This window comes from Ascidiella aspersa, chromosome 8 (genome assembly GCF_963924565.1).
Source record: "Ascidiella aspersa chromosome 8, kaAscAspe10.2, whole genome shotgun sequence".
Taxonomy (NCBI): domain Eukaryota; kingdom Metazoa; phylum Chordata; class Ascidiacea; order Phlebobranchia; family Ascidiidae; genus Ascidiella; species Ascidiella aspersa.
Window position 1 is genome coordinate 12,047,575 of NC_139454.1, and position 24,748 is coordinate 12,072,322.

Consider the following 24,748-nt stretch of genomic DNA (forward strand, 5'->3'; position numbering starts at 1 on the left):
TGTGCTGACGTATATTATCAAGATGCTACATAAAAATGCTACATTATACTGCAAACCACGTCTATAATGGATATGTTAGGGATTCTAGTATCAGTATACCGCTTGGAAATTTAACATTCCTGATCCGATGATATATTCCGATATTTACTCACTACGCTTGAGCAGTCAACTGTCGAAACGGGAAAACAGAATTGTCTAAATCAAAACTGGTTTTGCACACATTCGGTTTATTACACAGTGTCACCATGACAACGCATACGCCACACCGAACAGTGTCTAAAGTAGGAGAAAAGAAAATCGCACAAAAAGCGAAACCTCGCACCGCGAAAAAGAGAAAAAAGCAGCGGTCCCAAGCGTGTCGCACAAAGAAGAGTAAAAAAAAAACAGCTAAAAGTTTAGGCCAGATGTTAATCAAAGAACGAGTAGAGATTACGTAAAATCGAATAATAAAAGCGGGGCAGTTGTGGCGCGCGCGAAACAAAAGACTGGAAAGCACTTAATCAGAATAAAAAAACTGGCGTAAACTACGACAGCAAAAAAAAAAAACAGTGAAGGACAGCAAGGAAAAATGCACACAACGGAAAACATAAATATTTTATTATCTGCACAAAATTAAGATGCTTTCGCGACGGTGACGTGGCAGCTATGGCGGACGCGTGACGTCATCATTGGGTAAAGCTGGTGGCGTTATTGCGAGTACGTCAAAGCGGATGAACAAAATAAATTAAAAAATCGTTGGGTAATTCGCACAAACATGGAATAGGTTGAAGAAAGTTATATGGTTCAGCTTTTAATCGGGTAAACGGACGTTTTTACCAATTAATAAAACGTTGCCATGACCCACAATTTGGCACCACACTAAAGGGTGTGAAACTGCCGTTTAAACAACGAGGCAACAAAAAATCCAACACAATAGCGAAAGGAATGAAACAAACACCAATTCCAACAAAGGCCCATAGGTAACATTTCAAACAAAGCTTTCATCAGTTTAATATAATGCCTATACCTACTCATTTTTGTTTCTTTACTACTCTACGCTTAACTTGACTGCAAACTCTTAACATCGTGCCAGGCGGGATTTTTCCTTTATCTCTTTCCTTCAAAGCCTTCTTCGCGATCTTTTAAAAGAAATCAACTCAAGTTTTGCCTAAAAACCCGGGTCAAGAGTTCACGGGGTCACGAAAGGTCACCCAGGGCGCGATCGAGTGACCTCTCGAACGCGTCATCGTGACTCGTGTCGCTCTCGTAGTTGGTCGCCGCCGCCTCCTGCAGCTTCATAAGCATGTTAAGGAGGGGATCTCCCCTCGACTGGGGCTGATTGGGGGCACCGTGTGGGGTCGAAGTACCCTCGGGGTCGTGGGCCACGTCCTCGGCGCGAATAGGGGTCAGATCGCAGGGGGCGACCCAGGGCCAACTGCGAAGCGAAGAAACGTGTTTTAGTATGATTGAACACAATTCAACACATTTGTCGTAAAATTTGTTCTGGATATTCAGAAATCTGCAGTAAAATTTTCACTCAAAAAGTTTTATATCTTACTTATGTTAGAAAAGTTTATCTCAAAATACAAAAAAATATGTTAAACACAGAATCAAGCACACAAGAGATAGACATTTTATTAAAAAGCGAGAAGTTTTGTGATCCTGTCAAACTAATGCGTTTAAGCTTAAGCTTCACCCTTTGTTGAGTTTTAAACTGAAGAGATAAATTTGTTACGACCGAGTCAAAACTTTAAATTGTTATTTTCAAGTCGAAAAAACAAGTGGTAATCTAGTACAGTGTTTCTCGGCCTTTTATAGCCAGCGGCACCCCTCAGGAATAATAAATAGATTGCGGCACCCCTACAAGATTTGTCCTTAGGTAATTCACTAGAATGTCACAATAAACAGAACTGGGTCAACACACATCAACTCACACAACGTAGGAAGTTATAATTGGATTCATTGCACTCTGATGTTCCACAAGAAGTTGTAGGAGTTGGACAAAAATCAGATTCTGAAAGATCTGAAATATCTCTCGGCACCCTTGAGTATTATAAATGGCACCCCGGCCGAGAACCACTGACCTAGTGGCTAACAGTATTTTCTGAAACAACAGAACAACTTACCTTTCTTTGATCCAGTTTAGGGGATCCACCCACTCCCCAGCGGTCGATTTCCGGCTCTGCTTGACGGCGGAAATGACGTAAGGCACGATGCTGAAGTTCCAAAGGTCACGGAACCAGATCAGGGAGCTGTGGGGCTCCATCGGGCACGGGGTGAACATTCGGGGGCCTTGATAAAAATTCCGTTAATTAGAACTTTGAAACACAGACGTGTTTCTTTCAGAAACTTATTACACACTTTAAAAGATTTTTGATGATTTTTTACGGAAATAAAATACGAGGATCACAGTTATAGATAAAGCTTTAGCGTAATTGAAAAACATGAGGCAGCAAGTTTTACTGAATAACAGGCAGGGTGAAATTAAAAAATGAAACTGTACAATTTCGTTCCATATTTTAGCAACATTTTCAACTTTTTAGATATTTTGAAATCTTGGCGACCCTATAGTCTTCTCTTAGCTTTTGTTAGCGAAACTTTGAAAACATAGGAAATCACAACGTATTAGTTCCGATTTAATTATATGCGCAATGTATTAGTGTTACTGCTGCAATTTTCTCAAGTATTTTATAAATATTGATTATAGAGCCAATCTTAATAAATCTAACCATATAAATGTACTACATTCGGCGACCCAACCAAATCTAATGGCGACCCAATTTTGGGTCGCGACTCATGGTTTGAGAAACACTGCGCTAACGGGTGGTCCAACTCACCGATTGTGACGTCAGCGGAGTTTTGCGACTCGATGCAGCCGTTAATCTGCTTCCAACACGTGGGCAGCCAACTGACCAATCGCAGCATCGTATCCTCGGCCTCACACTTGCTTTTCGTCTCCCACACGTGGAGAGATTTCCTTTCGAAAAAATTGAATGGTTAATGGTTATACGTCGATTGGTGGCGCAAGGCGCATTTACACATCAGCTCACTTTCTTTTTTTTATACCTTTATTTAGAGTAGGCTTACCCTCGTTTTACCGTTCATTTAGGATACTGGTATTAATCTTTTCACTATTTATATAAAAACAGTAAATAAGCAACAATCAATTTTACATTAAATGTCTGCTTGGGGTTTAGCGTCTAAGCGACCAAGGGCCTTGCATGAAAACCAATTGTCAAAAAAGAATTAAAAAAAATTGGTGCGACAAAAGTTTTACTCACACACTACTGTAATTCTTAACAGCAGCGCGAAAACATTATTGGATTAAATTACCGTAACAGTTACTTAACATATTTTTCACCAAGTGTCACATATAAAACCTTGCTCGACTATTTTTACGTCTGGTGAAAAATAATGTTCAACTCGTGCGATTTGCCACAAACATATGGCCTGGTAATTTGGATATGGGTTTACCTTAGGTGTCGCTGGAGGTACTCGGATACCGGGGGTACGTGGTTCGAACACAGGATCCAGCGAAACTCCTGGTGCAACTCCAGGTTGGGGCCCTGGTTCTGCTGGACAACGCCTGGGGTAATAAAAAAAAAACGGCTCCAAACTACATTTTTATGGAACCTAAAAAAACATATCGTCTGTCCATTAAGTATTTTTACTTTACTTTTAATATTTCTTTCACCACTATTTGTCTTACTTTACTTTTGATTTTCTTATTTTGCGTGAACACTGTTGAGGAATATAAAATAAAAACTTAATTAAAGTTAAATATAAAAAAAAAAAATATTTGTGATCCAGTAAAATAGGAAAAAACGCGGTATTTTTTAACTATTGTCAAAAACCAAAACAATTGAAAAAATTAATATCTAATATAACAAATATGCCTTCACAATACTGGGGCAATATTAGAATGTCTTGAGTACAACTACTATACTTTAAAAAAAAAACACTTATCCACTTCCTAAACCAAAGGTACCGCACTCTAAACCTAATTCTTTACTGTTTTAACGCCTCAATGCAAGCAGTTTCAAAGAGGAGATATAATAGTAATCGATTGTCGATTTACCGATTAGGTATGGCAGCTGGGAATGGGCGGCGGCTGTGAGCAGAGTGTGGAAGGCGTCACCTAGCGACGAGGAGCGCTGAAGGTCGTCCAGGACGAGGACGACGGGGATTTCCCGGGCGCAACTCTCTGGCTTGCTGCAGTCCTCGGTCAGGCGGAGAAGGTACTCCCGGATTTCCTGGAAAAATTAAAATTTGTTTGTGTCAAGATTAAAAGTTTATCGATTGTGTGGCAATACAGCCGTTTGCCAAATTAAAAAATTAAAAATCTGTCTGAAAATATATGGAGCACTGAATTGACAAAAATGTTTACTAGTTTATATATTGAGATAAAATCGGACCTCATTTCAATGTTTATCTGAAGGTGTTTACTGTTTTTGTTTAATTTTTACAAACTCAAACTGGCACACAAGGCAACATCTGTGCCACGTGTTACATCAACACATAAGTAAGAACAAAAAATTGACAGTAAGTTCTTTCTTGTAAGTTTTATAAAACAGAACGTCATTAGAGAAAAGGATGCCAGTTATTTGGTTTTCCGTAGAAGCCGCACCATTGAAAAACGCTTCTTGAATTGGGGTTTAAATTCATTTTTCATAAAAAAAAGGTTTTCAGTTACGAACAATAATCTTTAAACATCATTTTTTTAATCCTCATGTGCCTATTCTATATAAAATATATTGCAGAACGCGTCGTGATTCAAATTGTTCACATTGCAAAAACTACTCACGTTTTCGTTTCTGTGCTTGAGATCGAGATAAACGATCGAGTCCTTGCCTCGCTTGGCAACTTTCCTGACGATGTGCTCGGCCAATCTGTTAGACAACAAAATGCGTTATACAGCTAGGCCTAGGTTTCAGCATTCGTAGTAATATTTCTAAAGCAAGTCGACTCTGGTGCCAACAATTTGACAAAACTGACTCTATAAGCAATTGTGTGTCGGCACACGCACGGATAAAATTAACCTTTTTAATTATCACAACGTTGCCTTATAAAACACCCAATGCTATTTTATGGCAGCCCGTTAGAATACTACAGATTGAGCACATCAAAGGCCAAAATTTCAACGGGCTAAACTTAAAAATCAAGAGAAAGGGTAAATCAAATTGTTGCTAGCTAAACTTGAAAACATCATACGAAAAGGTAAATCAAATTGTTACAGCATATCCGCAATGTGCGACAATTAATTGACCCACTAGAAAATCCGCAAAAAATGTTATTCTTCTTTTAGGGCCAACGCCAATTCCTTTTTTTAAGCAATTAGTTGTAAAACAGTACCTCTTGGCGAGTGTGGTCTTCCCTGTGCCAGCAGGTCCGCTCAGCATTACCCTGCCGTGGTCTAGAAGTAGGCGACAATATCGCTGGATCGTTTCTCGACTCGTCAGCATTTCGAGCGCCATCATCTCCACCGAGAAGGTGTCTGCGCGAAAGAAAGATAATTTTGAACGTTAGGAAAAACACCTTTTGGGCGATTCGGCCTTTTTTCACGCAAATCTGTTATGCCGAATTAGAATCGTTTTTCTCCTGAACCAAGGCCGTGCAACAAACGGCCAGCGGGCCAGGCCCTGTTTATGTGATCCGCACAGAGTTAGCTAACCCATTTTTAGCCATTGTATCATAAAGTTCCGGTTCAGTTCGTTACATTGTAGCAATTTTTAAACTAACTCTAAAATTTCAACAATTTGCGTTTTATTGCATCTCATATTACCGAACAAGTAAATTCACGATTATAGATATTAAGTCAGTTTAGTGCCATGAAAACCCATTCGTGCAGTTCCTAAATAGTCAAACAACGGCAAACCACGCTTCACGAACCTGATATCTCCAAGGAAACACTGTCCACGTTCCCGACAATGTACCCACACGGTAACAGCTCCGGGGATCCACCAACGCCCACGTCGCGCGTCACTTCGCCCACTGTGTATGACGTCACAATTCCCGAGTCCAAGCCGAGGCAGTCGACTGGGTCGATCTTCTCGCAGTACTCCTAAAAGGCGTCAGAAAAAGTACCGTTAAAGTTAAATTTATTCGACTTCTTTTTATTAGTGTTTTCATTACCATAAAAAAATAGTACGTTTATTAACATACATTTTTTAGTATAAAGTCAACAAATACGTTGTCGATCCGTAAAACAAATCGTATACACTCACCGAAAACGCTTGTCTGACTTTGCCGTCCAATTCTTTCCACGTGACCGACCTGGTGACGTAACAGGCGCCTATTGTGACGCTGCTGGGAAAGGTGCCGTCAAAGTCGTCGTGCACCATCTGCTGGGGGAAGTTCAAGGTCACCAGGAGGCGAATAGAGGTCATGTCGCGGTTCAGGCTGAACTGGGATCCTGAAAAAGAGAATATTAATGAATATTAATTCTACAACAATCTGTAGAAAACAACGCGTTTGGCGATAAATCAATTCGTTAAACAAAAATAACTAAATCGAAAAAAAAGGAAGCATGGGGCAATTTGAGAATTTTTGGTCAGTTTAAAAAGTCCTTTAAACTTAGAGATCCGAGTAAAAAACGACAAGCGAGCAAACATGACTTGAGGACGACAAATAGGTTTTTGTGTTTTGAGAAAAGACAGTTTATATGGGACGATTAAGAAACTTCGCTGCAATTCAACAACACAAGGCTGAGAAAACAAACAAATAAACAGGACAAGTTCATAGAATCCTTTAAATCAAAATGGTTAACTAAAAGTTTTAAGCCGATTAACAATAAAACGCACGAAGGGATTTATTTAGATAAGTTGTTACACAAAAAAGTAAATGCTGATTCAGATAAATTCTAGTTGCGCGTTTTCACAAAAAACGTTAAAGAATGTGGCCATTTACCAGCGAGACTTGCCATACTCCTGGACACAGAGCTGACTGAGCGAAGGGACATCGTCGACAGACCAAGACGACTCAGGCGCTCGTTCTCTGAGCGAAGGTTGTCCATTTCCGTCTGTTTGAGGGAAGAAAATGATGTAGTTATGTGTAACTTGAATACCCTAACGGAAATAAAACGTGGATCGTGAAAAGGATTAAACAAAATACAACTTACAATGCTTGTGTAAAATACAGAAGTAAAAGTTGATTTTGGATCTCGTGTTTTTACGGTTCGGGGTTGGGGTTTCGCCAGTTTACCGGGCAATCTAGCGTTTAAGGCTTGAGTTGGGATAATTTTGGGGGTTTGAGGTAGTTTATTTAGGATATAAGTAAGCAATCAGTGTACGTTTAAACGCGCATTGCAAACGAGCTATGTTAAAATTGATACAAAAGTAGATATATTCCATTCAACAGTTTCTTAAAAAAGCTTTTCGTTTCTGTTGAAAGTTTCTTGCTTTCAAAAAATGCTTTGCTCAGATGGCAACCTCGAACCCGTAATATCATCAGAACAATTGACCAAAAGAGAAACATGGACAGATATTGCTTACCCTCATCTTCTGCATTGCGTCCTGCATCTGATGCAGCTGATGTTGGGAGGTGAGAGCCTCCAGGCGGATGTCGGTCAACTTCCGCTCCTTCTGGAGTAGTTCCTCCTTCAGCTTGGCGACCACGTCGGACTCCACCGCTCCTGATCCCCCAGACCCCGCTCTAAAGGAGAAAGAGAACAAGATGGTTACTTAGGGTGTTAGGCGGTTGAAACTGTGCGAAACTATATGGCGTGGAATAGCGAATGCGCGCATATACGACAAACGCATCTTTCTGCTGAGTGATTATTGATATCGTTTTAGAAAAAAAAAGAGTCTTTAGACCAGGGGTTCTTAAATAGGGGTCCATGGACCCCTTGGGAATATGCAGTTAGTGTTAGGGCGTCCATGAGGATCTAACTGAAATATTAGACTATATTTAAACAGAAATCAACTTTTTAAAGAAAAGGGTTAATAAAAAATAAAACGTTTGTGCACTGAATGTATTTCGACTCCATCTCACTTTCACATTTTTTTTTTCGACCGAAAACAGCAGGCCTATGAAGTATTTTTGTATTGCGACGTCAATTTCTGACGTCATCTCTAAAAATGTCTTGCCTACCCTGGTCCACGCAAAGCAAAAAAAATCACTGCTTTAGACTAATCATAAACGTTTATCACAATCGTCAATTACATTATTGTTATTTTTGTCTTGTGTAGCGAAAGCGAAATGAGTTTTTCATTTAAATTTTTCATTAAATTCCCCCCCCCCCCAAAAAAAAACCTGTCTGGTAAAATAAATAGATCCCTTTAACACAGTGGTTCTAAAACTTTTGTTAAAAAATTACGCAACGGTCCACCAGCAATTTTTTAATTGCTCACGGTCCTTGAAAATATACACAAATAAACTAAAAATAACACGTTGTTTTTAATGGTATCAAAGGGACGGGTGCACTTGCTTCTTTGCTATCAGCTATGTTAACCTCTAATTAACGAATCGCTTTATTTAAGTCTAGTAATCACGAACAGTTTTAAAACCGTGCCCACAGTGGCAGCGCAGCAAGCTGTAAAAACGTAATTCTCATTAGCTGCACAACGCAACACTATGACGTCACAATGGACAATTCAACTTTAAGCGTGCAATAACGTTAATGAACAACTAATGAGCTTGGTTTGGAAAAGTAAGTTGCCTGAAAATTTTATTGCACAAAACTTTTTCTTCTTCAGGAGCGTCATGTTGATTTTTTTGTTAGGTGCTTCGCGGTCCCAGAAAATTGTCTCGCGGACCCCAGTTTGAGAACCACTGCTTTAACACAACATAAACATTTTTAAAAAGGAGGTCTTGTTCAATTTACCCTGCCGCTTCCGCTAAATTAAATTCCGCCTCTTCAAGGTCAACGGAGAGGTTGGGTCTTGACTTTCTCTTCCCGAAAGCTGTTTTCAGTGATTCTTTTAACTATATGAAAAAAAAACTATTAGGTTAAAAAGGCTAAATAAATGCTGGAAGCAAATACACAGAAACAATGCAATCACCTTGTCGCCAGTTTCCTTTGCCTTCCACAAGCAAGCACAAAACAAAAGTTACAGCATTAACTTACGCGCTTATTAATCAAAAAAGAAAAAGGATTAAAAATATGTCAAGGGCTTAATAAAAAAAACAGAGCGCACCTATATGTGTAACCAACATTGCTGAAGGTTCACAAAGGCAAAATGTCAGCGCTTTATTACGAGACTTAAACGGTGAATGCTGTTGTAACTATTTTATTATAAGGTTTAAGGTAGTTATCATACCTCGTAAAAGTTATTACACTTAAACACGTATTAAAAGTTTGGAGCATAATGGTTGAAGGTTGCAGTAAGACGTAGTAAGAAGATAAAGCCCCATACAGAAGTAGTTAGCATTTTGAACGTTTCGAATACATCTTTACTCATCAACATCTGATTGAAAATGAATAAAAATACATTCGAAACGTTCAAACTGCTACCTTTAAAATTAAAAGGTACTTTTAATAGATCTCTTGAAATTGGCCAACTAAACTGTGTGATAATGACTAGTCATGAATCAGCAACTAAATATACGCGAGTAAATGCTTGTTCCAGGTAAAGTTCGATCGTTCTCCGCTTACCCAGTGCTTTTTCTTCCTTCCTCTCGCGTCTTCCCCACTTCCCATGGAAGACACACTCGCTTTGGAGCTGATGCTGGACAGCGATCCGCAGGAGGCCTTCTTCTTCAGCTTGGAGGCGGAGGACGTGGTGGTGCTAGACCATTCTGTACAAGGAGGAGTTATTACAATCAGACGGCGTTCTGCCACATACCATATCGCCACACGGCAAAATCGATAAATCACAAAGGCCCTCGCGCTTGCTTATCTGGCGCAATCTGGACTATTCTGTGACAAATACAATTACCAGAGAAGTTTTTTGATTTTCTTCTGATACAAATACCCGGTAAATAACAAAACAATTATCACAGTAATACTGATAAGAATCAGGTATCGGCTACGATACGTCATTATCGAGCATGTCATAGTCAAGAATATAATACTACACCAAAAGCCGTCGCAGATTAATCGAATCTGTCGATCAATGATGCAAAAACAAGCAGCTTGCAGTAAGGTTCTAAAAACAACTAGCCTGCAGTAAGGTTTGAACTCACGACCTGCAGCCATATCGGGGACCGCCGCACTACCATTTGTGTGTATCATTGATTAACAAATTAGGTTAATCTGCGATGGCTGGCTTTCGGTGTACTATTGATACGTCAGCCGCATTCGTTGGTTAAAAAGCAGCTTCAGAAGGGCTAGATCACAGTTGTAAGCACACATATGTGTGTGTAATGTGTATCTTTCAGCAAAACTACGAAGGTTGTCATTCTTACCATCGGGCGACTGGCTGTGTTTGAGAGACTCGATCGTGGCTCGGAGTTCCTGGAGCTCTGAGTCCTTCTGCTCGGCCGACACCGACAGCTCCCTCAAGCGGCAGTTCATCGTCGAAAGGCTTTCCTCGAAGGCGGAAACGACCTTGGCCTGGATTGAAGGTCAAACGCGAGGTAAGTTAGCGATCAAAGCTGCCAGAGCCTCGCATGACAATTTTGTTTTTGTTTTCTTCCACGAAAGTACCTTTTCTTACTTGTTTCGCTGCAGCACTGTTTCTGATTTTTGCTTACTGCACATGTTTTTCTCAAATTTTTTTGTCGCTGTATAACATTTTTGTTTTGTTGAAGTTCGATGACGAAAAGGCATAAAGTAATGTTGAATATCCAAACAAAGGAAAAAAGTCAAGAAAATAACAACAAAGAAGTAGTAACTATGATTACTTAGCAAAATAATTTATATTTTTGAAGCAGTACTTGGTCAAAAAAAAAAAAATTATAAAAACTTATATAAAAACAAAATAAACTTACGCTGGTGTTCAGTTGACTGTGAATATCCACGGGGTCCCCATTTTTTGTCGGTTGCTGTAAAAGACAACACACAGGTAAGATGACAGGTATATATGATATATGGATTCACTTTTAAATCAGATATTGTTACGCTGAGCACCTTTTTGCAAAGTGAAAACGTCAAAGCGAATTAGATGATACCCAGTTTACGTAAACATATTCTATACTGTTAAACGTATGCTGCAAACTGTTAAATCTTCAACCCAAGGTGTTAAGCGTTTAAAGTTTTTATGCATAATACGTTCACAAATGACTGGGTTTCGCTGAGCGAGTTGGCCTCTATAAAACATAAAATACAAACTGCCACACAACTACATGAAAAAACAAATAGAAAAACGCAAGTGAATAATCTTACCGATGAGAGCAAAGATGGAGTTGAAGCCATTAGCGACTGGGACCTTCCGCCTGCAAATATACGAAACGATGTTATTATCCGCAAAGGTAACTGACCAAAAAAGCATTCTAAGGCGACGTTAACTTACTTTTTCGTTGCTGTTGAAGACTGTGCGTCGACTGGCTGACTGATTTAGTAGATCGGGCCTAAAACGATTGACATTTAAGTATAATTCACATTATATAAGTATGCGCTTGTTGGAAAATGGTTGGTGGAAGAATGGACATAAAAATACGCTCATACAATCTGGCTTATAAGAAGAAAAAATAACGAGTATGGCTTAACACATGTATACAAATTATCTCAAGTTTCGCAAACTACTTACAACGTTTGGGCTAGAGGCGGCCACATCGGATGAGTGAAGGGTCGGTAGCGGCCAGTCGCTCACGTCGCCGCTATAAGGTACAACAAATTAGATTTAGTGTTTAGTGTTTAGTTTACTCCAAGCTACAGTAGTTTCTTTGAAAAAACGTTACTATAACATATGAAGCTGCTGAAAAATCACTTCCGATGTTGTTGTAATGACTGCTTTTACTTAAACAGAATTAAGTCACTATATAGAAATTACCTGAATCGACTTGTTTGGGGCAAAATTACTTGAATGACTTAAATCGTTGAAACATGGCTCCGAATGAAATAGAATTAACAATTGTAAATATAAAAGTTTTAATTCATTAAATTAAACCAGTTGACTTGGACCTTTTAAATCAGTTGACTTGGACACAATATAATCAATAACGTCACACGGACTTGCCTTGATATTTATTAAAAATGTACCTTATTTTACCAACGACTGAATCAGACGTTCGTTGTGTTACAAAATATTGGACCTCAACAACACTGACTAGAGATCTGCTGTGTATAGTACACAGCAAGTTAGTAACAATGGTAAAAACTATTCTCACGACGATAAAGTAAACTTTAAAACGATTGTAAATACTCTAGGAGCACAACATGTTTTAGGATATCACAACTGACCGATACGAGAGGCGATTTCCCTCCTTGAAAAGTTCGTCCGTTTCGTGAATGGACGAGGTTTCGTCCAAGTAGAGGGACGGGGTCGTCAGCAAATTCATGCTCTGCAAAAGCGACAAAATTTTATATTCAGTAAACTTTGAACCTATACTAAGACAAGTTGTTATTGCGATATAGCGCTAAATAACAAAATGACCCTGAAACATTTACCAAACTAGATTTAAACTTGATTGATTTACATTTTAGATTTAGAACAATGTTCCTCAAAAACTCAACTCAGTTTATTAGTTTGATTATCCGACGGTGAACTTTCGAGCTGCAGTTTCCATCTGATATATTTTACCATATTTTTCTAAAAATCCTTAATTTTAAAATCGGTGCGGTATGCCAGGTGAACAGCGTAATAACTGCTGAGCGAGTTAATCCTACCACATAGGATAAAAATCTTAACCGAGTTTTGCCCAACTTACCATGTAGGAGCTGTTAAGGGAGGAGAGGGGCGGTTTGGGCGACTCTGATTGGCTGGACGTGGCACGTGGTTTGCGCGGGAGGCTCATGTAGGAGAGTGGGGAGGAGGAGGAGGAGTGGTCGGCGCGAGGAGACGAACCTGTAGCGGGAAAATCGGCGTTGTAAAAAACTGCGGCCCGTACAAGGAAGGACGTTAGTTATGGAGAGAGTCTGATAAAGGCGTTTAAAGCTATTGATTTGAAAAGCCATGCACTTCAGGTTATTGACATGATAAAAACAATCAGAATGTTAAAAATAAAAATATTTTACTAAAACAAATCCACTAATTTGAAAAATCTGAAAACGTCCAACCAATAGCTTTGTAAGCTCAAACCAAAAAGTAAACAAACATAGCATTTTGAAAAACATGACCCTGACATCATAAGATATAAACATGTACTTATTATATTAGAACTTGCAACAAAAAAAAATAAAAAATACAGTAGCAATGTATTTACGTACCTTTTCGTCTTCCCAGGCTGTTGTACTGACTCCTGTCGTATTTTAGGGGAGACGATTTTGCTAAAAAAACGAACACGAAATAGTGACGGTCGGTTTCGCTTGAGAGAAAAGTCGAGGCTCATATTTATTGCTTTTTCAGAAGTGAGGCTTTCCGGCGCGACTATGGCAGGTTATTGATAAGGGTAACTGAGAAATAACATCTGTCCAGGTTTAGAATTAATCATTTTCAAAATATTACAATAAACAGCTCATTAGAGCCTTGCATTCAACTGTTTCCAATGTTGGGCGCATATCATTGCGTTTGTCACAAAAAACAAACAAACACGAAACTTACACGAAAAGGTCGACAGCGACAAGGTGGTTGAGGTTGGTGACGTCACATTTGGGTTCGTGTAAACAAACGCGGGTGGTTCGGATGACGTCATCGGTTCCTAGAAAGTAAAAATGGGCTACATTATATAAATCGTAACCGCAAAAATTAGGGAGTATCGTTTTTTCGATAAACGATTATATTGGAAAGATACATTTCATTATTAGCAAAAGTGAATCAAATTATATTTCTCGAAGCAATCTAAACGATGAAACGCATTACAAAAAGTTGGCTATAGGAATTTTAGGCGTTGAAAGATGATGTTTTACAGGTTCATATGTTATCCCGCTGTTCTACTTAATTGTTAAGCTTTTAAGACTTTTAAACATAGCCTAGGATGAAAAAGGCTTTTCATAACGTCGTAACCAATCAAATACGTTTACACGAAAAATCTGAAGGTACCTGCTCGCTAACCAGTCGCCAAAAAAAATTAAAGACACACTTCGTTTTTCGCAAAGGGTTATCAGTAGGAATTTATGCATCATCCCACGGCTCAAGGGTGTCTCATAACAATTTAGTAATTAGACAAATATCCCAAAGTTTGCTAACGGTGTAAACAGCTCAAATAACCTGTTCTGGAGCCAGCGGCTGTTGTTGCTGTTGCTGTTTGGGCTTGGACTGCAGACTCAGCAGCTTTTGCAAAGACGGCGAGCGCTTAAACGTGGACGTTGCGGCCTTTTCCGCGGACAGGTCCAGCTTTGATTTGGCTTGGGATGGCTGAAAGGAAAAAAACTGGCAGTATTAATTTAGGGTTTAAATCTTAAGTAAAAAAGGGCAAAATAATTGGCATTATAACAGTAAAATATATAGATCTGGTTTAAACTCTGCAAAATCAAACTAAACGGTTAAGTTGTTGGTTTGTTCTAATACACGCCTATTCTCATAAAATTTAAAAATCATATGGGCGTAAAGTCAATTGAAAACGTTCCTTTCTTAACAAAAACGACCCTACAATGCTTTAGGCTAAGTACACACTATTCAAGTTAATGATGATGATGTAAGAGGTTATAAAACCGCTTGCGTAAAAAGAATAGGCTATTAGGCGACATGTTTAGCTTCGATCAATCTAAAGCTATAAATATATTTTTCAGCATCGTGAAAAATGTTGAACGTTGGGAAGTTTTAATTAAGACTTACTACCTTATCGTCGTGAAATCTTGCTTTGCTTGGTCTTGGCAAGCTTCGATAGGCCAACGTACCCCTCTGGCCTAAAATGTAGAATACGATTATAAGACACAGCGCATAAATGCACAGTATGCGACGCAACGTAAAACAGATAAACACATTTAAGTCATCTTAAGATTTGTACAGCACGAATATCACAAGTGCTTCAAGATGCTTTTTCTAATTTTAGATGATAGACAAACGTAGAAGAAACTATTTTATTGTAACGACTAGTATACCTGCAATGCTCTGCAGCGGACTCCCGTAGTTGTTTGTTGGACTTTGTGAAATAGTGTTGCAAGCCAACCTGCTCCCAACCACGCTAGAGCCGGGCGCTTTCAAACCTGAGCAAAAATACACCATTTGTAAACAGTGAAGTTCTCTTGCACAGACTTTTGCTTTAGGTGATTTTAGGCGGTCTAGCGTTCTAACTAAATGTATTATCAAATATAAAAATTTGTCGAAATGCTCCATAGTGATGTATAATAATAACGGATGGAGACGATACCTAATGCCAAGTCGTACTATCCATAATGTCCGTACCGTCCGATACTATGATGGTATCGTTGTCGATCGGAAAATTTAAGTAGGATTTCAGTGATTAAGGAAAATTTAGCACCGCTTTCTATCTTGTTAGGAAAATTTATCAAAAAATATAGTACGTAACAACTGGAGGTAACTAAAATTCCCAATGCTTTAGCAAAGTTTGGCTCAATAACCTAAAAACAATTCAGTGTAATGTATGTTTTTGCCTATAGTTAGAATGACATTTGGTATCACAGCAAACACTGCTGTTAAATTTGGTCAGATTCTTTTGTTCAAAATTTTGGGTATTGATTTGATATTAGAATAAGATGCTATGTATCGGACATTTGTTTGTATATATTCTTCAATTACAAAACTAATTGAAAGACATCTGAAATAAAATCCCAAGTCAGAAGGTCATTTGTTTCGATTGGAACAGTAATAATTCGAAATAACAAACGTTAAGGCGTGGTAAATAAAATGAATAGTTGAGCTACTTGACGAGATACTCAAAGCAGCAACGAAATGCAAGCAGGTCAACAGGCAGGTCTAATCCGCCACCGAGCATCACCTGCTTTTCCTGAAGGAGGTTTGCCGATTCCCTTCTTCTTGCCGAACTTGGGCGCTTTTCCGCTGCCTTCGACCGCCTATAGTAAATTATAAATAAATGAGATTCATCGACGCTATTTCTGCGCCCTGTTTCACAATCGATCGACAGAGATAGTTTTAATAATTAAATTAACACAAATCAACCGAATGTCTTAAACCGTCATTCTAATGACAGTATAACTTCTGAGGTAAAATCACCAAATCATATCATAAAAATAACCTGAGATTAGATCATATCACCCTTCAAATAACACAGGGAACGCCAAATGACGTTTGAGCGAGGCCTAACCTTAAGAGAAAGACAGTGTGACACGATACAGTGGTCTTGAAAAGGATTTATAAATTCTAGGAGTAAAGCCGAGCTTCGTAACCCCAAAACGCTTCTAAACAGATCGGAGCAGCAAACCAAAACGGCATAAATGTGGTCAGTATAGTGTGTTATATTAAAAAAAATTAACCACGCGCTTTTCGTGTTTTTCATCGTTGGGAAACGTACCATGTTGGTGAGGTCGTCGTCCAACCTTGAAGAGGATTCCGATACAGACTTGATGCCGTTTGGAGCCTTGTGGAACGGCGAGTTTTGCGCGGACGAAAATTCGTCGGTGCTGACGTCAGCTATGCATTCGCTGATGTCACAGCTGCTCAAACTGCTGGCGTCATCAAAACTAGACGGGGGGCGTTGACAAATAATTGCGTTACAGTTATTTTACTACTATACTACAGGAACTGTAAAGTATAGGTCCATAAAAGCTGTGTAAAACTTGGGAATCATAATAAGAGCGCACTTTATTTCGAGAGGCTAAAAAGTAAAAGTTTTATAACAAACGAAACATTTTAAGATTTTATCACTGAACACGTTTATAAGCCTGCGAGAAACCTATGGCGCGACACAGGTGCGGGTTAGTTTTGATTGACACTCGTAAACCTACTTTCAACAAAAGGCGTAAAATTTACATCGGGGTTCCTTGGGGCGGCGGCTATTGCGATGTTTTCTTAGCAACAACAGGATTTTCCAATTAAATTTCGAAGTTTTTAAAATTTGTATACAATGTGACATGCTATTGCTACTCATAAATAAACTTTCAACTGAATCTAGGCAAATTGCCAGCTGATAACTACAACGAACCAGCATTAAACTCCTACTTCGTTAACGAGTGGTATTTTCAACTGTTTTCTCCCTGACAAAACTTTCATACTTTGACAATGGTTTAAACTTTAAACCATTAGAAAACAATTACGCGATCGAAACTCAAAGAAAATGTAAACAACGCCTTAACCTAAAAAAAACTTGCGCTTTGAAAACGAGCTTTTCTGTACGAATTGAGCACATGACTGCTGAGAAACAATTTCATAAAACCAGACTTGCTTTTCAGTCAACCAGCCCCGACCCTCGGGAACAAAAAAGTTCCCCGAGCAGCGAATTGCCCAATTCACAACAGATCTACCTATCATCACTTCCGCATTAAGGCGGCCACGGCCAAACAGCGCCCAATCCACATGAGCTCGCAAGAAAATAAACCTAGGCGCGCTTGGACGGGCAGCGGCCTTTTGTGCCAAAGGCCAATCAAACACGCCTGACAATAAACTCGTCTGCCCGTGATTCAATCGGCTGCGACGGGCAGTCGTCGGCAAGAACGCCTTACAATGGCCTGATTTGGGAAGTTGCTTTTCCGGGCGACATACAATCGCGTGGCTGGCTAAACAAATGATTGCCGGGGTGCTGTACAGGTCTGGATCTGCACGGCGACTGGCCTCGGGATAACTGGGCTTTAAATCCGGATGTTTACTACCAATCTTGACCCTGGAAGGATTAAAAGCAAACAAAAGTGTGCTATTCTTGGTGTAAAATACTGATGGATTGCTAGTATGACAGCTCGTCTAACAAACGAAAAACCTATTATTGAACTGCTTTTTCTAGTTTCCTAGATAAAACATCTGTTACTATTAACTGTATTCTACCACTAAACTAATGTACGTGTCCTCTATTGTTACACGTCAAGCTGTACTGCACAGCAAAATCAACACAAATAATCCGTGCCGTTGTTAAGAAAACTATTTCACTAGTAATTTCAAGAATCGAACTTTACGGTTGTTTAAGCTTTCGTCAAATAGCATCTAACTAACCGGTCCAAACACAGACGTTTACTATTACATCTGACTGCGCTATAAAACCAAGAACAGCAAAGGCAGTTCCGTGTTGTTGCCGCTTATATTCCACCTCGTAACTCGGCGGCAGAACAATGCTGGTGAAAACATCGCACCTATTTGAGCGGCGGGAGCCAAACAAAAAGCACGAGCATATACCGCTGTAGCAAGGGAGCGTCCCTCCAGAGTTGGCACCTACGCCACTATCTGACCTTGCACCTCGTAAGAGCGGCTCGAAAAAATGCACCTCGCTCTGCTGTTGGCTTACGCGCACTTTTTTTGCTTTGTCACACTATCGTTCCGGCGGCCGATCGAAGAGGATTATCTGGCGATTTGATCGATTGCTAATAACGAATTTTGATTGGTGCCTGGTGTTGTTTTAATGGCTTTTGGTAAGGAAGACGAATTTGTGTTGTACTGACCGAAACCGAAGGGAATGACGAAATTGTGATGCCTCAAACTGAAATAATAGTTTACGTGTCGTGTATTTTTACTTATGTAACATTTATAGCTAATTTATTTGGTAATCTACAGTTAAGTATACCAATCACGTATTTTGTAGAATAACGGTCAAAGTCTAAGTAGAATCATGCCGTACAATATACACCGGGTGTTTTAACCTAGAAAAAACGCGTCTGTAACTGACATTGTTCTACATACAAAACTGCGCTGTACATAATCGTATGTCCTATAAACTCGCCAACTGCACCTGTTGTTAAAACAAAAGCCTTCGTCATGAATAGCTGCTCATTCTATTTAACAAACAACGCTCCTAGATCATACTCAAGGCTCGAAGGTGAAAACAAATCGATAAACAAATTGAGGTCGAGCGCTTATCGCCGCTAAGAAAACTCGAGGCACAACAGGGTAATTGCTTTTGCTTGTATACGCTTAGCTGGGATTTGAAATGAACACTACACTATATCCGCACCGTCGTTTAAAGTGTTGGTTTAAGCGAGGCTTTTCCCGTTTAACTACTATCCAGTGCTGGCCTCTCGGGTGTTTGGAAGTAATAAGTGGATTACCTCTTTAAGGTGGTTGTCTAATTATAACAACCTGTCTGCGTTTAAATATTTAGTTACGCATATATTACATTCGCATGCAACAAATGGCAACAATTTCAATAAGCTTGCGTTAATTTAACTAATATTGCTTTCCGTAATCAAACTGTAATCAAAACAATGGATCGGCTCAATAAATCTACGGATAATTAGTCCAGCCTATTAAAATCCGTCAACCCTTGGACGGAATTGTAATAGAAAGTCGCCGGCTATTAATTTCAATATACACTTATACCTATATGTTGATTCACTAAATGCATTAGGCTGCTTAAGCTTCATAGATTAACGAGTAGAAAAAAGGCATAAAGTGCTTTTGGTTGCCACTGTAACACGATGGTTTCAACGCTGATTTATATTTTTTCTAATACAGGCTATAGGTTTTAACAGTTAGAGACGTTCTGTATTTCTAGCAAAGCAAAGTAAATCGACACGATGTGTAGAAAATGTGCAAAAATGCATACATAAATGATTAGACAAATTTGTTACAAGCTAATGCAAAAACATGCTTTGAAATTCAACTCACGTCTCATTGTTTCCGTCCTCGGGTGAAGCGATTGCGTCGCCTTCACTGACGTAACCGGCGGTGACGTCATGCCAGGCGCGGCGTGTCGTGTAACGCGCTGAGCGAGTTCGCTGTAGCGAAGAAAAGCGACCTGTGCGAGGAAGCATTCATAGTACAGGGCGTTTGGTTCATAGACATTTTAAATTACAATAAATATAATTTTGCATAAGGTGAAACAAAATTAATCGAGCAACAGGATTTAAAAAAAAAACCGACAGACTAGTAAAAACGGGTTATCTACGTAATTATTCCAATGGTTTTATTTTATTTGGTCCATTCGTTGATCCATATGTAATACCCTAATACGTTTTTTTCCCATTTTTTATCACGAGAATTTAAACGTTTCGGACTTTTTACCAGTTAAATATACAAATGCCAATATTCCTCTGTACAGTGAATTGGTTTTAAGCAATTACAATTTAAATGTTAAAGCATTTAGGGAGGAAATTTAGATAATTATATAAAAGGCTATCTTAAACTTGAATGAAGAAAAACGAAGCAACACTTTTTATTTCTAAGAACTAATTAAGGATAAATGCAAATTATTATGACATTTTACGAGTTGCTCTAATATATTTATAATAATTGATTGAAAACATAATATTTCACATTTCGAAAAAGAGGCAACTGAAATCCATTAAAGTACTTCTCAAAATTGTAATAAAACAAATGTAAGATTTACTGCTCCAGAACTTGAAAAACTAAGTCATGCATTTTGCCAATTGGTATATTCAGCTGTTTAAGAAAATCACCTGGCGCAAACTTATAGCGCGAGTCATGACCCAGCGTTTCGCCGGCGTGCAGCTTCGGACTGTTGGCGTGCACACTCTGGCGGAACGTGAGCAGGTTGTTTTGCGATCGACAGAGAGCGTTAGAGCTCATTAAGGCAGGCGGGATGTCGGGCAGCTTGGCGACGATTTCGTCGTATTCTGAAAAAAAGAGAGAGGACGTTTCCAGATATACCCTAACTGAAAGCAAACCAATGTGGTAAAACATATTGATTTTGCTTTAATACATAAGTAACAACATTTTTACGATATCAGCAAATGCACACGTCATACAAAAATCGCGAATAATAGTAAAAGGTATGCAACAAAAAGTGTGATATTTCATCAGTTAGCGAACCTACCTCCATCCAAATGGGCGGAAAGTCGTCTTTCGAACGCATCTCCCTTTTTGTGACGTAATTGGGTGTTACGTAACGATGACATGGTCTCCTCTAAGTTGTGTCTGCACCAATGCCAAAAATACAATATACCGTTAACAAGATGTTGTGACGTTGATCGATTTATGTTGAAAAAACAAATTTCGATATTGTAAGAAAACCTATGAAACATACTTTCCAACATTTTTAAAATGTTAAATTGTTTTAATATCGGTATAAAATTTTATTTTATTCTATTCTATCCTGAAACCTTAAAATATTATGTCTTCCCTTATACCTCCTAAACATATCGCTCACCGTAGATCGGCAATTCCCTTCACGGCTTGTTCCCGCGCCTCGGCCGGTGACGTGGCCATGACGTCACATTTTGGCGTGGACGCTGATGACGTTGGCGTCTGAAAATCAAATCAGCCTAGAATTGAAAGCCAGGAAGTATTTGTTAAACTAACATATCCAACAGGTGTTGAATTAAAACGAGGTTTTATATTACCAAAATATATACAAAAATTAAAAACTGGACAGGACTTTTTTTATAATTATAATAATTATACAATCTTTCAAAAAAAAAAAAACTGTTTTTTCTTAAAGTATTTCTAAAATGTCTTTTTTTTAATTAATAACATTTTCTGAAATCATTGCATATGTTTTGTTTTTCTGATTTCAGAAAATGGCAACTGGGCAGGTCTTAATAAGAAAACTTACATTCGGTTTTCGCTTTCTATCTGGTGTGGGGAAAGTCCGTACTTATCATTTTGTTTCAATACCGATACCAGATAATTCGGACAAAAAGTGTCTCGATCCGTTACGAAACTAAATGACTATTATTATTAACCTACACCATTTTTTTTGATGAATTCCACTTTCAAGGCAGACTTGCTGAGTTAAATCGCAAATCAAGTCTGAAATTTCTGTATCAATTTTAAAAGGGGTCAGTACCGATACCACCCTAGTATAGGACGAGTTTCGATACTGTAACTTGGCATCGGGCGTCGGCTCCAGTCCGACATTATCGTACATCTCTAACCTGAGGGAGTTCTGGTTTCGGCGGGGGTATCTCCTCTTTCAGGTCTTGGGGCCGATCTCTGTCAGAAACGGAGGGATGTCGGATGAAAGGAGCCACAGTGGCGGTCTTCTGGGGCTTGCTGGTGGGCCGAGGTGAAGCCAGGCTGATGCTGACGGGCTCGTGGTGAACTGAAGATGGTTCGAACAAAGATTTTAGTGCAGTAGCGAGCAGGCGTTAGAATGAAACTGGCAGGCTGCGTGTGGTATTGGTTTAAACTCAGCGACAGACTATCGGATTTTAGTTCAACCGAAAATTTTTTTTAAGGCGGTTGACGATTGTCAACGCTGCAAAAACTTCCGCAGGATATTTTTTCAATCCGAAAACGCTTCTTTTTTTATATCACATATAAAATACACAAAACAGGTTGGAGCATAATGGTTGGGAGGATTTAGTTAGAGGTAGTATAGGAATATCAAAGACCATATAAAAGTAGGTTACATTTTGAACGTTGCGAATATATCTTTCTTCATTTTCCAAATCGACGTTGAAAATAAAAATTTAATGAATGAGGGTGAAATTAGCCCCTCCAGTAATATTTGGTTATCAACCTATAACCGGAATCGTTCGTAAACAACGTTTGGAGTAATAACTACACGACGACACGTTCTGGTATCGCGTTGTACATTTTCAAGCAACGATTTACCACATGTCCGATAAAACCAAACTCCACGTTACAGACAATTTCTGAGTAAACTAAACGATATCCACGTATTTGTATACCAAGTTAGGCCTGCTGCGACTTACCCTGTGGCTGCTTTTCGCGGGGTAATGTTTTGCTGCCGGTCACCTTCGGTGAGATGTCGATGACGTCAAGGGGGGTTCGGGGGGGAACCGGGGGTGGTAAGGCTGAAAAATTGAGGACAAGTCGATAATGTTTTGGTTTTTAAAACATAATTGCATTCATAAAAAAATCATGTCAAGTGCCGTACTAATTTTGATATGCTTTCCAGCGGTGATTTTGGTCTTACCGGAGTTAAATTTGTTATCACAATCACCTTACTCAGCTATTAGGCTTTAGTAGGCCGCGCGAAAATATCCTAAAATTGTACACTAGACTAGGTAAAATGTGATCCACACCCAAAGTAAACCTAGTAATACACGGTCTAACAAACTTTGGCAAAAACGAAATAACGAAACTACTTACTTTCCATTGGCGATGGGGTTTCCGGCGTTTTCGGGGCAGGTTTTTCGGTCATGGGAGATTTTCGCTTTTCGGGCTAAAAAATATAAATAAACAGTTTGCACAACAATAAAAACTATAGCAGCCTATTTAAACATGATATAAAACAGCAACCATAGAAAGTAGCTAAATAAGAAAACGTTTCGCTAAAGGATCTAAAAATATCCCAAATTTGGTTTGGGATTCACTGTGTTATTTATTTCACAAAAACGTTCAGAAATATCCTTACCAAAACATATATGGTATACGTTTTTTAACAGGTAAAACTTTTTTATTTTAATAAAAGGTTCGTTTAAAATGGTGATGAGCGTCTTACCGATTTGCCGAAAGCCTTGCCGAAGGAGGACTTAACACTCTTCAAACCCGAGGGCGATTTGAGGCCGTTCTTATTCACAGTCGAAAGCTTTGACTTTTTCATATCGCCCGGTCTTTCCAAGGTCTGAAAATAAAAATTTAAATGAGGCAATTTGTGAATTAATTAACCTACTAACAAGAAAATGCAAATCAATGTGATCTGGATACAGCTAGAAAAATATTTTAAAGACAAGACATGTGACATTTTCCTTTAAATAAACCCTTCCTTGTTTCGCTTGCCTTTTCCCCGGAACTTCTCATGTCAATAAAAAATAATTTAATAAAAAAGTATTAAACTTACAGTTCCAAGATTCTGTGGTCTCGGTTTAGCGGCGGACAGGGTTCGCGACGTAGGGGGGCACGATTCGGCACGTTTCTTGTTAGCGGCCGACTTCTCGGCAGGCGAGGTGGACCTCGACTTCCCAGATGACGTCACCGACTTTGATGACGTATTTTCGGAAGGGGTGGCCGAGCCTAGTTTCTTAATGCGACTGAAAACCGACTTGCCCTCCGGTCTCTTTAGCTGCGTACTCCTGGTTTGAGTCGAAGGCGCCTGAAGTTTGGTACGCGACGTTGTTGATGGCGTCACGTCGGCGTGGTTTCTCGTCGATGACGTCACGGACTTTGGTTCGACATTGCTTCGCGACGACGCGGCGTTCGAGCGTGCTTCCGGGCGTCGATTTGAGCCAGCAACAGATGACGTGACGTGCCTAGAAGGTGGGTTGGATGACGTCACGTGTTTCGGGGCTGCGTTCGTTGACGTCAGAGTTCGTTCGGGGTCGTGGCTGGACACCCTGGTTGGGGGAACGGGCTTCGCGTGGCCATTCAGTTTGGCGGATCTGGAGTTGGTGGCAAGTTTTGATTTTTTCTCGAGAGTCCCGCTGCCGCTGGAGGGCGGGCGACGCTGCACGTTGGACGCCGGGCTTCCGAGTTTTGATTTCTGGAAACACAGCGGGTGGTTAATTAATATTTTACATTGTTATTTGATTCAAAAGTGGTGGTATTGTTTAACATATATTTAAGGATCTTTTAAACAATAAAATTGGATATGCTGGAAAAATAATTAAATGTTAAGACATAATCTTTTTTTCGTAACAAGCAAACCCTTTTTTATATTTAATAAATAATATTAAGTTGAAAATACCATTGTTTTTTAAAAGTCTTTTAGTTTTTGCTTTCGTGTGTACACTTATTAAACTCACTACTCTGCCAACAAAACTAGTTTATTGATCAGACGGTGTTATCACTGCATCCGACAGTTAACTCACCTTTATAAATTATTAACCGCCCATTAAATTTACAAGGCTTTAGGCACTGAACACGCT

At 39.2% G+C, this 24,748-nt stretch overlaps 1 protein-coding gene across 1 annotated transcript in view; it reads right to left on the reverse strand.

The window, feature by feature from the left end:
• Positions 1–291: 291 nt before the first annotated feature.
• The window catches only part of LOC146136149 (uncharacterized), a 28,732-nt gene continuing 4,275 nt past the window's right edge, over positions 292–24,748 (reverse strand). The window contains exons 8-43 of the mRNA XM_083395062.1: positions 23,725–24,363; positions 23,386–23,508; positions 23,034–23,106; positions 22,634–22,735; positions 21,851–22,017; positions 21,124–21,221; positions 20,791–20,891; positions 20,414–20,590; positions 19,623–19,752; positions 16,390–16,558; positions 15,856–15,931; positions 14,999–15,103; positions 14,736–14,803; positions 14,166–14,312; positions 13,560–13,656; positions 13,226–13,285; positions 12,727–12,863; positions 12,260–12,360; positions 11,607–11,676; positions 11,370–11,427; positions 11,243–11,292; positions 10,849–10,902; positions 10,324–10,471; positions 9,572–9,714; positions 8,801–8,901; positions 7,470–7,629; positions 6,886–6,997; positions 6,204–6,391; positions 5,869–6,040; positions 5,332–5,473; positions 4,784–4,868; positions 4,058–4,232; positions 3,454–3,565; positions 2,817–2,956; positions 2,106–2,271; positions 292–1,414 (exon numbers count right to left, since the gene is read on the reverse strand). Of these exons, the coding sequence (XP_083251188.1) occupies positions 1,177–1,414; positions 2,106–2,271; positions 2,817–2,956; positions 3,454–3,565; positions 4,058–4,232; positions 4,784–4,868; positions 5,332–5,473; positions 5,869–6,040; positions 6,204–6,391; positions 6,886–6,997; positions 7,470–7,629; positions 8,801–8,901; positions 9,572–9,714; positions 10,324–10,471; positions 10,849–10,902; positions 11,243–11,292; positions 11,370–11,427; positions 11,607–11,676; positions 12,260–12,360; positions 12,727–12,863; positions 13,226–13,285; positions 13,560–13,656; positions 14,166–14,312; positions 14,736–14,803; positions 14,999–15,103; positions 15,856–15,931; positions 16,390–16,558; positions 19,623–19,752; positions 20,414–20,590; positions 20,791–20,891; positions 21,124–21,221; positions 21,851–22,017; positions 22,634–22,735; positions 23,034–23,106; positions 23,386–23,508; positions 23,725–24,363 (4,884 nt within the window). The 3' untranslated portion in view covers positions 292–1,176. The remainder of the gene's footprint in view (positions 1,415–2,105; positions 2,272–2,816; positions 2,957–3,453; positions 3,566–4,057; positions 4,233–4,783; positions 4,869–5,331; positions 5,474–5,868; positions 6,041–6,203; positions 6,392–6,885; positions 6,998–7,469; positions 7,630–8,800; positions 8,902–9,571; positions 9,715–10,323; positions 10,472–10,848; positions 10,903–11,242; positions 11,293–11,369; positions 11,428–11,606; positions 11,677–12,259; positions 12,361–12,726; positions 12,864–13,225; positions 13,286–13,559; positions 13,657–14,165; positions 14,313–14,735; positions 14,804–14,998; positions 15,104–15,855; positions 15,932–16,389; positions 16,559–19,622; positions 19,753–20,413; positions 20,591–20,790; positions 20,892–21,123; positions 21,222–21,850; positions 22,018–22,633; positions 22,736–23,033; positions 23,107–23,385; positions 23,509–23,724; positions 24,364–24,748) is intronic.